This window comes from Macaca thibetana, chromosome 10, assembly GCF_024542745.1.
Source record: "Macaca thibetana thibetana isolate TM-01 chromosome 10, ASM2454274v1, whole genome shotgun sequence".
Lineage (NCBI taxonomy): Eukaryota > Metazoa > Chordata > Mammalia > Primates > Cercopithecidae > Macaca > Macaca thibetana.
The window spans coordinates 10,463,941-10,476,234 of record NC_065587.1 but is presented as its reverse complement, the minus strand read 5'-3'; the positions used below and the strand labels follow the sequence as shown (position 1 = coordinate 10,476,234).

The window sequence follows — 12,294 nt, the reverse complement described above, 5'->3', positions numbered from 1 at the left end:
TAAGCTATTTCTAATTGTTTACACTTTTTTTCTTTCCTTGGTTTTGTATAAGCATTAAATCTCTGCAGAGGTGGATATTTAAGGTGGGGAGTAGTAGCAGCTCTGCAGAGGAAAAGAAAGGCAAGATGGGGAGAAGCTAATTCACTGTTGTCAGTACTCAGCTTCACTGGTGGTCCTCAGAAAAAGCTCAAGGAAGATACCTTCTTACTCTAATGTTCTACTATACTTAAACTATAATCATTTTTAAAATTGAGATATAATTCATACACCATAAAAGTGACCCTTTTAAAGTGTATAATTTACCAGTTTTTAGTACATTCACTATGTTATGCAACCATCATCAGTATCTAATTCCAGAACATCTCCATTAGCCCAAAAGAAAGCTCCGTTACCCATTAGCAGTCATTTCCCATCCGCCCTTCCCTCAGCCCCTGACAGCCATTCATGTGCTTTCAGTCTATGGATTTGCCTTTGTTGGGCATTTCGTAGAAATGGAATCATACAATATAGGCAGCCTTGTGACTGGCTTCTTTCACTGAGCATAGTATTTTCAAGGTTCATTCATGTTGTAGCACATTCCAGTATTTCATTCCTTTAATGGATGAATAATATAGTTCATTGTCTGCATATGCTACATTTTGTTTATCCATCAGTTGTTGGACATTTGGGTTGTTTTCACCTTTTCACTATTTTTTTTTGAGATGGAGTCTCACTCTGTTGCCAGGCTGGAGTGCAATGGCGCGATATCAGCTCACTGCACTCCGCGTCGTGGGTTCAAGCAATTCTCCCACCTCGGCCTCCCAAATAGCTAGGACTAAGAGGCGCCTGCCACCACGCCCAGCTAACTTTTGTATTTTTAATAGAGACGGGGTTTCACCATGTAGGCCAGGCTGGTCTGGAACTCCTGACCTCAGGTGATCCGGGTGGTCAGATTTGGGTGGCTGCCTTGGGCCACCCAAAGAGCTGGGAGTATAGGTGTGAGCCACTGTGCCAGGCCTATACATTTTTAAATGGTCGAAGTCATATACTGTCTTCATGCTAATGATTCTACTTTTCTTGTATTCCTTCTTCAACTCACTCCAGTTGGACCTTCACCTTGACCATTAAAATTAAAAGCTTTTTTCAGGATCACAAACAACCTTCAGCTTGCTAAGCCAAGGACCAGTTCTCTGTCCTCATATTGATTGACACAGATGATCACCCACTCCTTGTCTTAGTTTGTTTTGTGCTGCTGTAACAGAATATGCTGGCTCATTTTTAAAGAACAGAAATTTCTCACAGTTTGGGAGGCTCGTAAGTCCAAGGCGTTTGTTGAGGGACTTCTTGCTGCATCCTAATACGGCGGAAGGGCAAGAGGGCCAACTCCTTCCGTCAAGCCCCTTTAGAAGGGGACCTAATCCCATTCATGAGGGAGGGGCCTTCGTGGCCTCATCACCTCTTAAAGGTTCCAGCTCTTAATACTATCACGTTGGCAACACCTGAATTTTGGAGGGGACACATTAAAACCAGAGCACTCTTTCTAGCAATACTCACTTCTGTTGGTTTCCACGACACCACACACTACTCGTTTTCCTTCTGTTTCATTGGCCAGTTCCCAAATGTTGTTTCCTGCCTCCTTTTCTGCCTAACTTCTAAATGTTGGAGTGTTTTAGGATTTGGTCCTAGGGCCCCTACTCTGCATTCCCTCCTTGGCAATGACATCTAGTTCTGCTCTATGCTGACGCTTCCCACATTTACATTTCTAGTTCTGACGTCTGTGAACTCTGTGCTCATAAGGTGCAAACTTGACCTCTCCACTGAGGAGTCTGATCGTCTTCCCAACTTAACATAGCCAAAGCAGAACTCTTGATTTCTAACCCCAAAATTTGCTTTCACCAGGCTTCCTGCGTCTTAGTTGATGGGACCTGCACAGTTGCTCAGGTCCAAGACCTTGGAGACTGGCCAGGCGCAGTGGCTCACGCCTGTAATCCCAGCCCTTTGGGAGGCCAAGGCGGGTGGATCACTAGGTCAGGAGTTCAAGACCAGGCTGGCCAACATGGTGTAACCCCATCTCTACTAAAAATACAAAAATTAGGCAGGCACGGTGGCGGGCACCTGTAATCCCAGCTGCTCGGGAGGCTGAAGCAGGAGAATCGCTTGAACCCAGGAGGCAGAGGTTGCAGTGAGTGAGATTATGCCACTGCACTCCAGCCTGGTGACAGAGCAAGACCCCTGTCTCAAAAAAAAAAAAAAAAAAAAAATTCCAGTTTTTGTCATGGCTGGAAGGGCCATCTATAAGCTAGCTCCTGCCTCCTTTTCCAATGTTACCTGCTACTTTCCCCCTCATCACTATTATTCTAGATCTTCACAGAGCTGGCTCCTTCTTATTCTGGTGTGAGCTGAAAAGTCATTTACTCAGAGAGGCCTTCCCCAACCACCAATTAAAAATAGCCCCTCCACTCCTACCTGTCACTTTGTAACCTCTTGTTCTGTTTTCTTCATGGCATGTATTATTTTTCTGAAATTATTTACATATTGTCTGTTTTCTGTAACTGATAAAAACTGGCATTTATTAAGCACATGCCATGTGCTGAGTATAGTTACAAGTATTACATTTTCTCACTTAGCCTCATAAGTAGTAAGGTATTATTTCCATTTTACAGATGAAGAAATTGCAGGTTCGTGAAAGCAGGAACTTTGCCCATCTTGTTTTACTGCTATATCTCTAACACATGGAACAGTGTTTGGTACACAGTAGTTGCAAAAAAATTTTTTTGTTGGTTGGATAGATGAATGAAAAACTCCCAGATTTACATTTCTACCTCTGACATCTCCCTGTAAACATAGATATATAGATGCAATCACCTACTTAACAGCTCCACTTGAATTTCTAAATGAGCATTTAAATTACCCCGTAACTCTTTTTTTTTCAGACAGGGTCTCACTCTGTCACCCAGGCTGGAGTGCAGTGGCACAATCTCAGCTCACTACAACCCCCACCTCCCGGGCTGAAGCGATTTTCCTGCCTCAGCCTCCCAAGTAGCTGGGATTACAGGTGCCTGTGACCATGCCTGGCTAATTTTTGTATTTTTAGTGGAGACGGGGTTTCACCATGTTGGCCAGGTTGGTCTCGAATGCCTGACCTCAGGTGATCCACCTACCTCGGCCTCCCACACTGCTGGGATTACAGGCGTGAGCCACTATGCCCAGCCCCTGCCCCATAACTCTTAACTTCCCCCCTCCCCAAACCTGTTTTGTTCACATTTCTCTCATATTAGGAAATGGCATCATCAGAAGCCCAGAGTTCAGACCGGAAACCTAGGCCTTGCCTGTGGTCACTCCCGTTCTCCCCACATCCAACTGTGTGGCAAGGCCTGTTGATTCTGCCTCTGATTGTGTCTTGAATCTATTACTTCTCTTTGTCTCCACTGTCACTTTGGACTCATTCTCCATAATCTTTCCCCTGCACGCCACTCTTGCCTCCCAGCATCCACTCTTGTCTCTCTACAAGCTGTCTGCCCACGTAGCGGCCAGATTGGAGCCCACATACATTTTAGAGGTGTGCTGAAGAATAGAAGTCAAGGAGAAAAACCAGGAAGAAAACCAATTATTTTGTACCCTTACCTTGAAAAAGCTATTCATATATTTTTTCCTTTTCCAAAAAATGTTCATGTTTCTTTGAGCATTTATTGTCTGATTTTATCCTTTCTTAGCATCTATAGTACCGACATTAATCTTTTTTTACTCCAGCCTTTCTTGGACTTTCCCGACTTTGTGCTTCTCTGTCTAGGTGAGTTTTTATCGACAGCTTCCAGTGTCCTCTTCCCTCCTCACGGAGGAAATGCAGTCTTCAGCGTCTCAGAGGCCTCTTAGAAGTATTTTTGCTTATGTTGCTTACAGCTTTCATGTTCCGTGGTAAATGTCTGTAGAAAATCATCTGTGTAGTGGTAGCGACCATGCTGTGTTGTGAAAAAAACAGGACACCGGACAGGGTAGTAGGAGCAGAGAGAATGGGGGGCCATATCCCTCTGATCTATGTGAAGAGACCACAGGAAATGAACAGAACCTTTTCTGCCCCTCCCCACAGATGTGGGAAAACAGGGTTTATAGTGAGATGTGGCCTTCTGTGCTTTCTAAACAAAATTTGCCTTATAGGAAATTGTAGGATTATTAAACTAGGGAGTATGTACATTTAATTTTGAAAAATTCCTTCCAGAGCTCCTCAAAGGTACCTAAATCAATCCTGTTTTTCAAGTTTCTGCCTCTCAGTACTCCTGTGACAACAGGAGGGCAGCCACCCTTACGTGGCTGACTCTCTGGGCTGCTCCTGCCAACTCCCAGATGGCTGCTTTCAGGAAGGTTTCCATAGCGACCAGAGGCAGGAAAAACCTGCCCACCCAGCTTCACAGTTCACATCCGGCTGGGTTCTGGAGCCAGTGGGAGAAGTGGCATGTTTATATATACATTACATACATTTATATGTGTGTGTGGCATTAAAGAGCTAAACCCTGCAGACTCTTTCTATCCAGAATCTGGCCGGGTGTGGTGGCTCACGCCTGTAATCACAGCAGTTTGGGAGGCCGAGGCAGGAGGATCACTTAAGCTCAGGAATTCAAGACCAGCCGGGCAACATAGAGGGACCTTGTCTCTAACAAAATAAATAAGATAAAATATATCCATAATGTGACCATTTCTCAGTGTTCCCACCACAGAAAAGTCAACATACCTTTCACCCTGACTAATCCAGCAGCCTCCTCTATGTCCACCACCTCCTCTGCAAGGCAGCCAGAGAGAGCTCAGAGCCCTCCCCTACTTTCCCAGCTCACTGAGCATGAAGCCCAGAATCTCCACCACACTGTGAGGCCTGGTAGCCCCCTGCTGCATCTCCTCCCACCGTTCAGGCTGTTTCCTCCCACTGTTTCCTCCTCATTCCCCAGCCCCTCCAGCCTGATGGCTGCCTTGCAGCTGTTTTAACGTGCCCAGTGTGCTCCCAACTTGGTGCTTCCCCCTGGATCTCCTTTCCCTCAGGTAGCCATGAGCCCTCAGTTCCTTTTGGTCTTTGCTCAGGTGTCCCTAACCCTTATTCTTAAAGGCTGCTCCTGACCACTTGATATAAATCCCCTCTCTTCTGAGACTCTCCACATCTTGACCTTGCTTTATTTTTCCTCACAGCACTGTAGTTATCACAGTCTATTTCTATGTTTATCATCCGATTCTCTTTTGAGACAGAGTCTCTGTCACCCAGGCTGGAATGTGGTGGTACCGTCTCGACTCACTGCAACCTCTGCCTCCCAGGTTCAAGCAATTCTCCTGCCTCAGCCTCCCAAGTAGCAGGGATTACAGGCACACGCCACCACGCCCAGCTAATTTTTGTGTTTTTAGTAGAGACAGGGTTTCACCATGTTGGCGAGGATGTTCTCAATCTCCCGACCTCAGGTGATCCACCCACCTCGGCCTCCCAAAGTGCTGGGATTACAGGCATGAGCCACCACGTCCGGCTGAGATGTCTTTATTTTTAATCATGGTGCAGAGGATGAGTGCTGAGCCCACTGCCTCCCAAGGCGGACACGTGGTGGTTCTGCCACAGCCATATGCCATTCTCAGGCTCCAAGCCAGCGGGAGGCATAATAGAGCACTGGGTTCCATTCCCAGGGCCATCTAGCTGGTGGCCATGTGTCCATCATTTCACAAGGTGGGGTTGCATGGTGTGGCAGGGCAGAGTTTTTGGGAGTCCATTTGGAAACTATCAGTCTCTTCTAGGCTTATTTTTTCTTGTATAAGGAATAAATGTGTTGTAAGGGTATAATGATAACATGACATGCTTTTTAAAACTTGTAGCTCAGTCTCTTTAATGTAAAAATATGTAATCCTCCATCCAGCTCATAGTTCTGAGGTAAACCCTGTATCACATATATTTTACACTGAAGAAAGACATTAAAATTCTATTCTCTTCACACAGAACCAACCAGCCAGGATGGCCGGCCTGTTGGGGAAGCAGGTTCTGCCATCTGGCTCTCAGCGGCGTGTCTGGAAGCAGGAGGGAGCGCCTCTCCCACTGGGCACCAAACCTCTATAATGGTCAGGAATGTTCAGGAATGTTCTGCTTTTCCCTTTATCCTAAACTTGGCCAGTGTTTGTCTGGGGCAGGAGCAGAGGCTGGGACCACAGCTGGGCTGCCCACAGGAGCTACTTTTGTCCCCATACTTGTATGTCTTTAAAGAGAACTGGGATTTTCTCATAGCTCCTTTGAAGTGATGGTTTGATTTTCCTCTTTTTTGCTTCTCACTTACCTAATTCTTTGCGATTTACTAGAATTCCCAACACCAGAATTCCATGGCAGATAGCATGGAGAATAGGTTCTGCTATGGACCAGGATTAACAACTGTCATTTCTGAACTCTCGTTGTCTGAAAAATGGCAAAAGTAAATTTTTTTTCAGTGCCAGGTTTAGGTAAATATGATTTCAAAAACTGGAATGTAACTCGTCTTGAAATCTTTCAGCCACATCTCCTCATTGTTACCTCCACTTCCTTTCATAGTGAGAGCCTTTCATTCTGTGGTCACAAGTAAAAGGCTTGACTGGGTGCAGTGGCTCATGCTCGTAAACCCAGCACTTTGGTAGGCTGAAGCAGGTGGATCTGTTGAGCTTAGGAGTTTGAGACCAGCCTGGGAAACATGGTGAAACTCTATCTCCACAAGAAATACAAAAATTAGCCGGGCGTGGTGGCGTGTGCCTACAGTCCCAGATACTTGGGAGGCTAAGGTGGGAGGATCCCATGAGCTTAGGAGGTCAAGGCTGCAGTGAGCTGTGATTGTGCCCCTGCACTGCAACCTGGGTGAGACCCTGTCTCAAAAAAGAAAAAAAGACAAATAGCTGCTGGGAATGGTGGCTCACACCTGTAATCCCAGCACTTTGGGAGGCCAGGGCAGGCAGATTGATTGCTTGAGCCCAGGAGTTCGAGACCAGCTTGGGCAACATGGCGAAAACCTATCTCTACAAAAAAATACAACAGTTAGCCAGGCATGGTGGTGCATGCCTGTAGTCTCAGCTACGTGGGAGGATCGCTTGAGCCCAGGAGGTGGAGGCTGCAGTGAGCCAAGATCCACTGCACTCAAGCCTGGGCCACAGAGCGAGACCCGTCTCAAAAAATAATAAACAAAAATAAAAATGGGCAAAGTGATTTTTTTTTTCCCTTCCCTTGTTAAACAATGGCTAAGACTTCAGTTCCCACTGCCTCCAGGCTAGCAAAATCAGAGTGTGGGTGGAAAGGGCTCCTCTTTGTAGGAGAGAGGGTGTTTTAGAATGGCTTTCCTCAGGCTGGGTGTGGTGGCTCATGCCTATAACCCAACACTTTGGGAGGCCGAGGTGGGGGGATCACAAGGTCAAGAGTTCAAGACCAGCCTGGCCAATGTAGTGAAACCCCATCTCTACTAAAAATACAAAAATCACCTGGTGTGGTGGCGCACCCCTGTAGTCTCAGCTACTCGGGAGGCTGAAGCAGAAGAATCTCTTGAACCCAGGAGGCAGAGGTTGCAGTGAGCCGAGATCACACTACTGCACTCCAGCCTGGGTGACCGAGCGAGACTGTGTCTAAAATAAATAAATAAAAATAGAATGACTTTCCTCTTTACTCTTCTAACAGGGCAGATGATTCTGGACCAGATGAAGCCTGAGGCGCCTTCCAGCTCTAAGATAGCAGGATAGGAGACTTCCGAGCCTGGAGCTACAGAAGACTTGCCAGCCCCACAGCACAATGTCAGGTAGAAGCAGGGGCCGGACTTGGAAACGGGGTGTGAAGCTCTCACAGAGGAGCCAGAGGGTTGGAAGCTGGCTTGTTTGTTTTCCATAAAACACCATCCAGATAAGAGAGGTGGAGATGGTAGGGAAGGCTTCTGGCTGGCTGAGAAAGTTATTAAAACTTCCTTCTCAGCTCCGCTCTCCAGCTCTCCTCCTCCGGCCCTGCAGCCTGCAGATCTGCACTCCTCAGGTGGAGAAAGAGGCTGGAAGATGAAGTTTGGTCATGTTTTGTAACGTGCTGCTGTTTCTTCCCCCTCTTCTCCAGAAATTTGCTGATCTCTAGGAGGTTTCTTTCATTCTGCTCCTTCCCTCCCCATAACGCTTGAGATGGGCTAGTCCCTTTAATGCTGGTGTTCTTACAGGGAGAGCATTATTTCCTGACTTGAATTTTGCCTCTGCATTTTCTTTTTTCCTTTTTTTTAGACAGAGTTTCGCTCTTGTTGCCCAGGCTGGAGCGCAATGGCATGATCCCTCCTCACTGCAACCTCCGCCTCCTGGGTTCAAGCAATTCTCCTGCCTCAGCCTCCCAAGTAGCTGGGATTACAGGCATGTGCCACCATGCCCAGCTAATTTTGTATTTTTAGTAGAGATGGGTTTCACCATGTTGGCTAGGCTGGTCTCAAACTCCTGACCTCAGGTGATCCGCCCACCTCGGCCTCCCAAAGTGTTGAGATTACAGGCGTAAGCCACTGCGCCTGGCCTGCCTCTGCATTTTCTTGATTGTTCTCCTGGTCCTCTTTGGTTTTAGGAAGCCATACACCTTCTGCCTGTGGCCCTTTCTCAGCCCTGACTCCGAGCATATGGCCCCAGGAGATCCTGGCCAAGTATACACAGGTACAGCAGTTAGCCAGGCACCAGCCTGCTGTGCTCCCACACTGCGGTATGAAGGGGACCCAGCTCTGCAGGCTGCCCAGGAAGAGGTGGCCAACTCACACAGGGTTATGGGGTCCCCACCAGAGATGGTATCTTAGCTCCATGTGCCTGTGTGAGTCAATCACTGTGGTAGTATGCTGTCGGTATTATAGGGACACAAATGCATAAAACATGTTTCTTGCCTTGATTTTTATTATCTTTGACCTCTGAGAAGAACAAGGAAGCTAGAAGGTTCAGAGGAGATTGGTAACCAGAGAAGGCTTTTGGAAGAGTAGCCTTTCATCTGAGCTTGAAGGCTGGGTGGGATTTTAGCAGGCAACCCTGTGGGTGGCATCTTTCAGACCTGAGGCCTCCAGCTAGGGTACAGACAACTGACTTCAATCTCATCCTGATTCTAGAAGGAAGAGTCAGCAGAGCAACCAGATTTCTACTACGATGAGTTTGGTTTCCGTGTGTACAAGGAAGGTAACATTGAGCCCCTTTTGTGGGTCATGTTGCTGATGTTCTTTGGGGAGGACTCCGCTCCCTTGACTAGAATTACTTAGATGTGACGGCTGAGCTCTGATGCGTCACAGTTCCAGATTTAAGGACAGAGTGTATCTGAGGGTGATACTGTTATATGTATGGGAAACCTCTGTTTTTTTTGAGATAAATTTTACTGAACCTCACCTGATAGTAAAACCAATAGTGTTCACTGTAGAGAAGTTGAAAAATTCAGGCTGGACGTGGTGGCTCACGCCTGTAATCCCAGCACTTTGGGAGGCTGAGGTGGGTGGATCACTTGAGGCCAGGAGTTCAAGACCAGCCTGGCTAACATGGTGAAACCCGGTCTCTACTAAAAATACAAAATTTGCCAGGTGTGATGGTACACACCTGTAATCCCAGCTACTCGGGAGGCTGAGGCAGGAGAATCGCTTGAACCCAGGAGGCGGAGGTTGCAGTGAGCAGGGATCATGCCATTGCGCTCCAGCCTGGGCAACAAGAACGAAACTTTGTCTCAGAAAAGAAAAAAGAGTATTTTCAGTGGCTGTATAATATCATAATGAACTTACAGTATTTGGATAACCACTTTTCTATAACTGAGTCTCAATCCTTTTCTGTTGTTTTCTACTATAAATGGGCCTTTTGGTCCTGAGTGGGCTATTGGGAAGGTCATCTGCCAAGACAACTGGATGCCAGGCCAGACCTGTGGCTAGGACATTTTAATTGACTGCAACTGATCACCTTCAGGTCACTCACATTTCCAATTCTGACAAGGGTTTTCCTTGTTCTTCTGATTTGTAGGCAGGTAGTTGCAGGGTAAAGGTTTGGTTTGAGAGGGACACAGGGAACTTGCTGGTATGATGGAGTTTGTTTGGCTGGGTCACTGGGGTCAGAGTGTTCACTGTTACGCCATGGAACTGAGACTGCTTAGACATTTGTTTATACACCAAAATGTACACCTAACATTTGTGCATTTTACTGTAGGTAAAGTCATTAAAGTTGGTGTTTTTGAAAGCTGGGCTGAGGGATTGGCTTTTGGGTGAATAAGGACGAGGCTGTCTATGGAGCTCACCCAGAGATTGCTGGGCTGCCACAGGAGAGCTTCACCTCATTCATTCAACAAATATCTCATGAACCCAACTGTGGGTGCTGTAGTCTCCACAGCTGCACCCCTAGGCCCTTAAACAAAACTGAAGGTGGTCTCGACTGCATGGAGTTCTCATTTTAGAGAGGGAGACAGGCCGTAAACAAGCATGTAATATGCTGGAGCAAGAAGGGCTGGGAAAATACTTCAGGGAAGAGGGGCAGTAAATCATATATAAGGAAGCCAGGGAATGGGCAGAGCTGGGGAAGGAGAGGTGCAAAGGCCCTGAAGTGGCCCTTTCAGACCATGTCATTGGAGGGGAGGGAGCAAGAGGAAAATGGTAGGGGATGAGGACAGAGGGGGCATGGCCCAGAGGAAGCAGCTGAGGGAGCCCTGGAAAGCCCTTGCCTTTGAGTCTCAGCTCTGAGCAGTGTGACATGATCTGACTTGCATTTTGGAAGGGTTGCTGTGGCTGCTGAGGAGAACGGCCTTTGGGAGGTGAGGGTAGCAACAGGGAGGTCAGTGGGAGGGCCAGTGCAGCAATCTGGATGAAGGACGATGGCTTGGACAAGGGCCGTGGGTTTGCCAAAGGACTGAGTGTGGAGTCTGGGCAAGGGAGGAGCCAGAGGTGACTCCAAGGTTTAGGCTGAGCATCGGGAGAATGGAGGTGTCATTTCTGGATCTGGGTAGTACTGTGGTAGGAGTGGCTTTGAGGAGACAGTGAAGAGCTTTGCTCATCATAGGTGCAGGTTAGATGATCACCTGGAGCTGTCAGAAAGCCATTAGCTGTGGGAATCTGGATCTGGCGGGAGAGAGCTGGCCTAGAGCCATGAAGCTGAGACCCTCCTGAAGACAGAGGCCTGGCTGCTTGCAGAACACGTAGTAGAGAATGCTTTTTTCTTCCTCCTCTGCTCACTGCGGCGTCCCTCGGCTGTCTCTTGGCAGAAGGTGGTGAGCCTGGCTCTAGTCTGCTGGCGAGCTCCCCGCTGCTGGAGGATGCTCCACAGAGGCTGCGGTGGCAGGCCCACCTGGAGTTTACCCATAACCACGATGTGGGGGATCTCACCTGGGACAAGATTGCAGTCTCTCTGCCCCGCTCTGAGAAGCTCCGTTCCCTGGTGCTGGCCGGCATCCCACATGGCATGAGGCCACAGGTAAAGTGGCCACAGGGTTTTGAGAGGGTCTTGACCCCATGATTAGGTGTCATGAGAAAGACTGAGTGCCCTTGCGACTCCTTTCCCTCAGCTATGGATGCGGCTCTCTGGGGCCCTGCAGAAGAAGAGGAACTCCGAGCTGTCCTACCGCGAGATTGTGAAGAACAGCTCCAATGATGAGACCCTTGCTGCCAAGCAGGTGAGGCTGGCAGGAGAGAGGGAGGCTGCCTGGGGCTCTGGGAGTGTGCCCTTGTTGGGGGGTGGGGGAGAGGATACATGCTCCTTCCTGGGTCCTCTGTAGGCCACAGAAAGAATTGTCCAAAAGGCCATTGGTGTTTGGAGATGGGGTTCCCAAGCCCGGGTCCACTTTAGGAACAGATGGAGACTCTAAATATAGACTCCAGGCCTTGGGCCACACGTTCTCATTCACTCTGTCTGGCATGAAGCTTCCCAGGTGGATTTGATGTCCCAGCTCCACACTGGCTGGGAGCTGACCCTGAAGGGAGGAGGGTGACCTTGACCAGGAACACAAGGAATCCCCATTCCTGGGGGAGAAGCCCGCCTGGGGTCTGCCTCCCTCCCAGGGTGTCACAAGGTCTTCTTGTTGTGGGTGCCAATGGCTGCCGGACAGATTGAGAAGGACCTGCTGCGCACCATGCCCAGCAACGCCTGCTTCGCCAGCATGGGCAGCATCGGGGTGCCCCGCCTGCGCAGGGTGCTCCGGGCCCTGGCCTGGCTCTACCCAGAGATCGGCTACTGCCAGGGCACTGGTATGGTGAGCACAGCCCCGGCAAGGGCAGTGACAGCCCCAGGGCCTCCTCCAGGACCCCTAACAAGGAATGGTCTCCCGCTCTGGGGCAGCAGGAGGGGAGGTGGGGGGACAGGGGAGTCCCCAAGGAGATCAGGGCAGCTGCACGTTATTCA

The 12,294-nt window shown here is 48.6% G+C and overlaps 1 protein-coding gene across 4 annotated transcripts in view; it reads left to right on the top strand.

The window, feature by feature from the left end:
• Window positions 1-12,294, top strand: part of LOC126963577 (E3 ubiquitin-protein ligase RBX1) — a 598,764-nt gene that overhangs the window by 19,906 nt on the left and 566,564 nt on the right. For 3 of the 4 annotated variants that reach the window (XM_050805833.1, XM_050805831.1, XM_050805832.1), the window contains exons 2-7: window positions 7,622-7,739; window positions 8,525-8,610; window positions 9,048-9,114; window positions 11,162-11,370; window positions 11,462-11,569; window positions 12,002-12,145. In XM_050805833.1, coding sequence (XP_050661790.1) covers window positions 7,733-7,739; window positions 8,525-8,610; window positions 9,048-9,114; window positions 11,162-11,370; window positions 11,462-11,569; window positions 12,002-12,145 — 621 coding nt within the window. In that variant the 5' untranslated portion in view covers window positions 7,622-7,732. Of the gene's footprint in view, window positions 1-7,621; window positions 7,740-8,524; window positions 8,611-9,047; window positions 9,115-11,161; window positions 11,371-11,461; window positions 11,570-12,001; window positions 12,146-12,294 lie in introns of those variants that run through there. The other variant, XM_050805834.1, reaches the window with a different exon arrangement.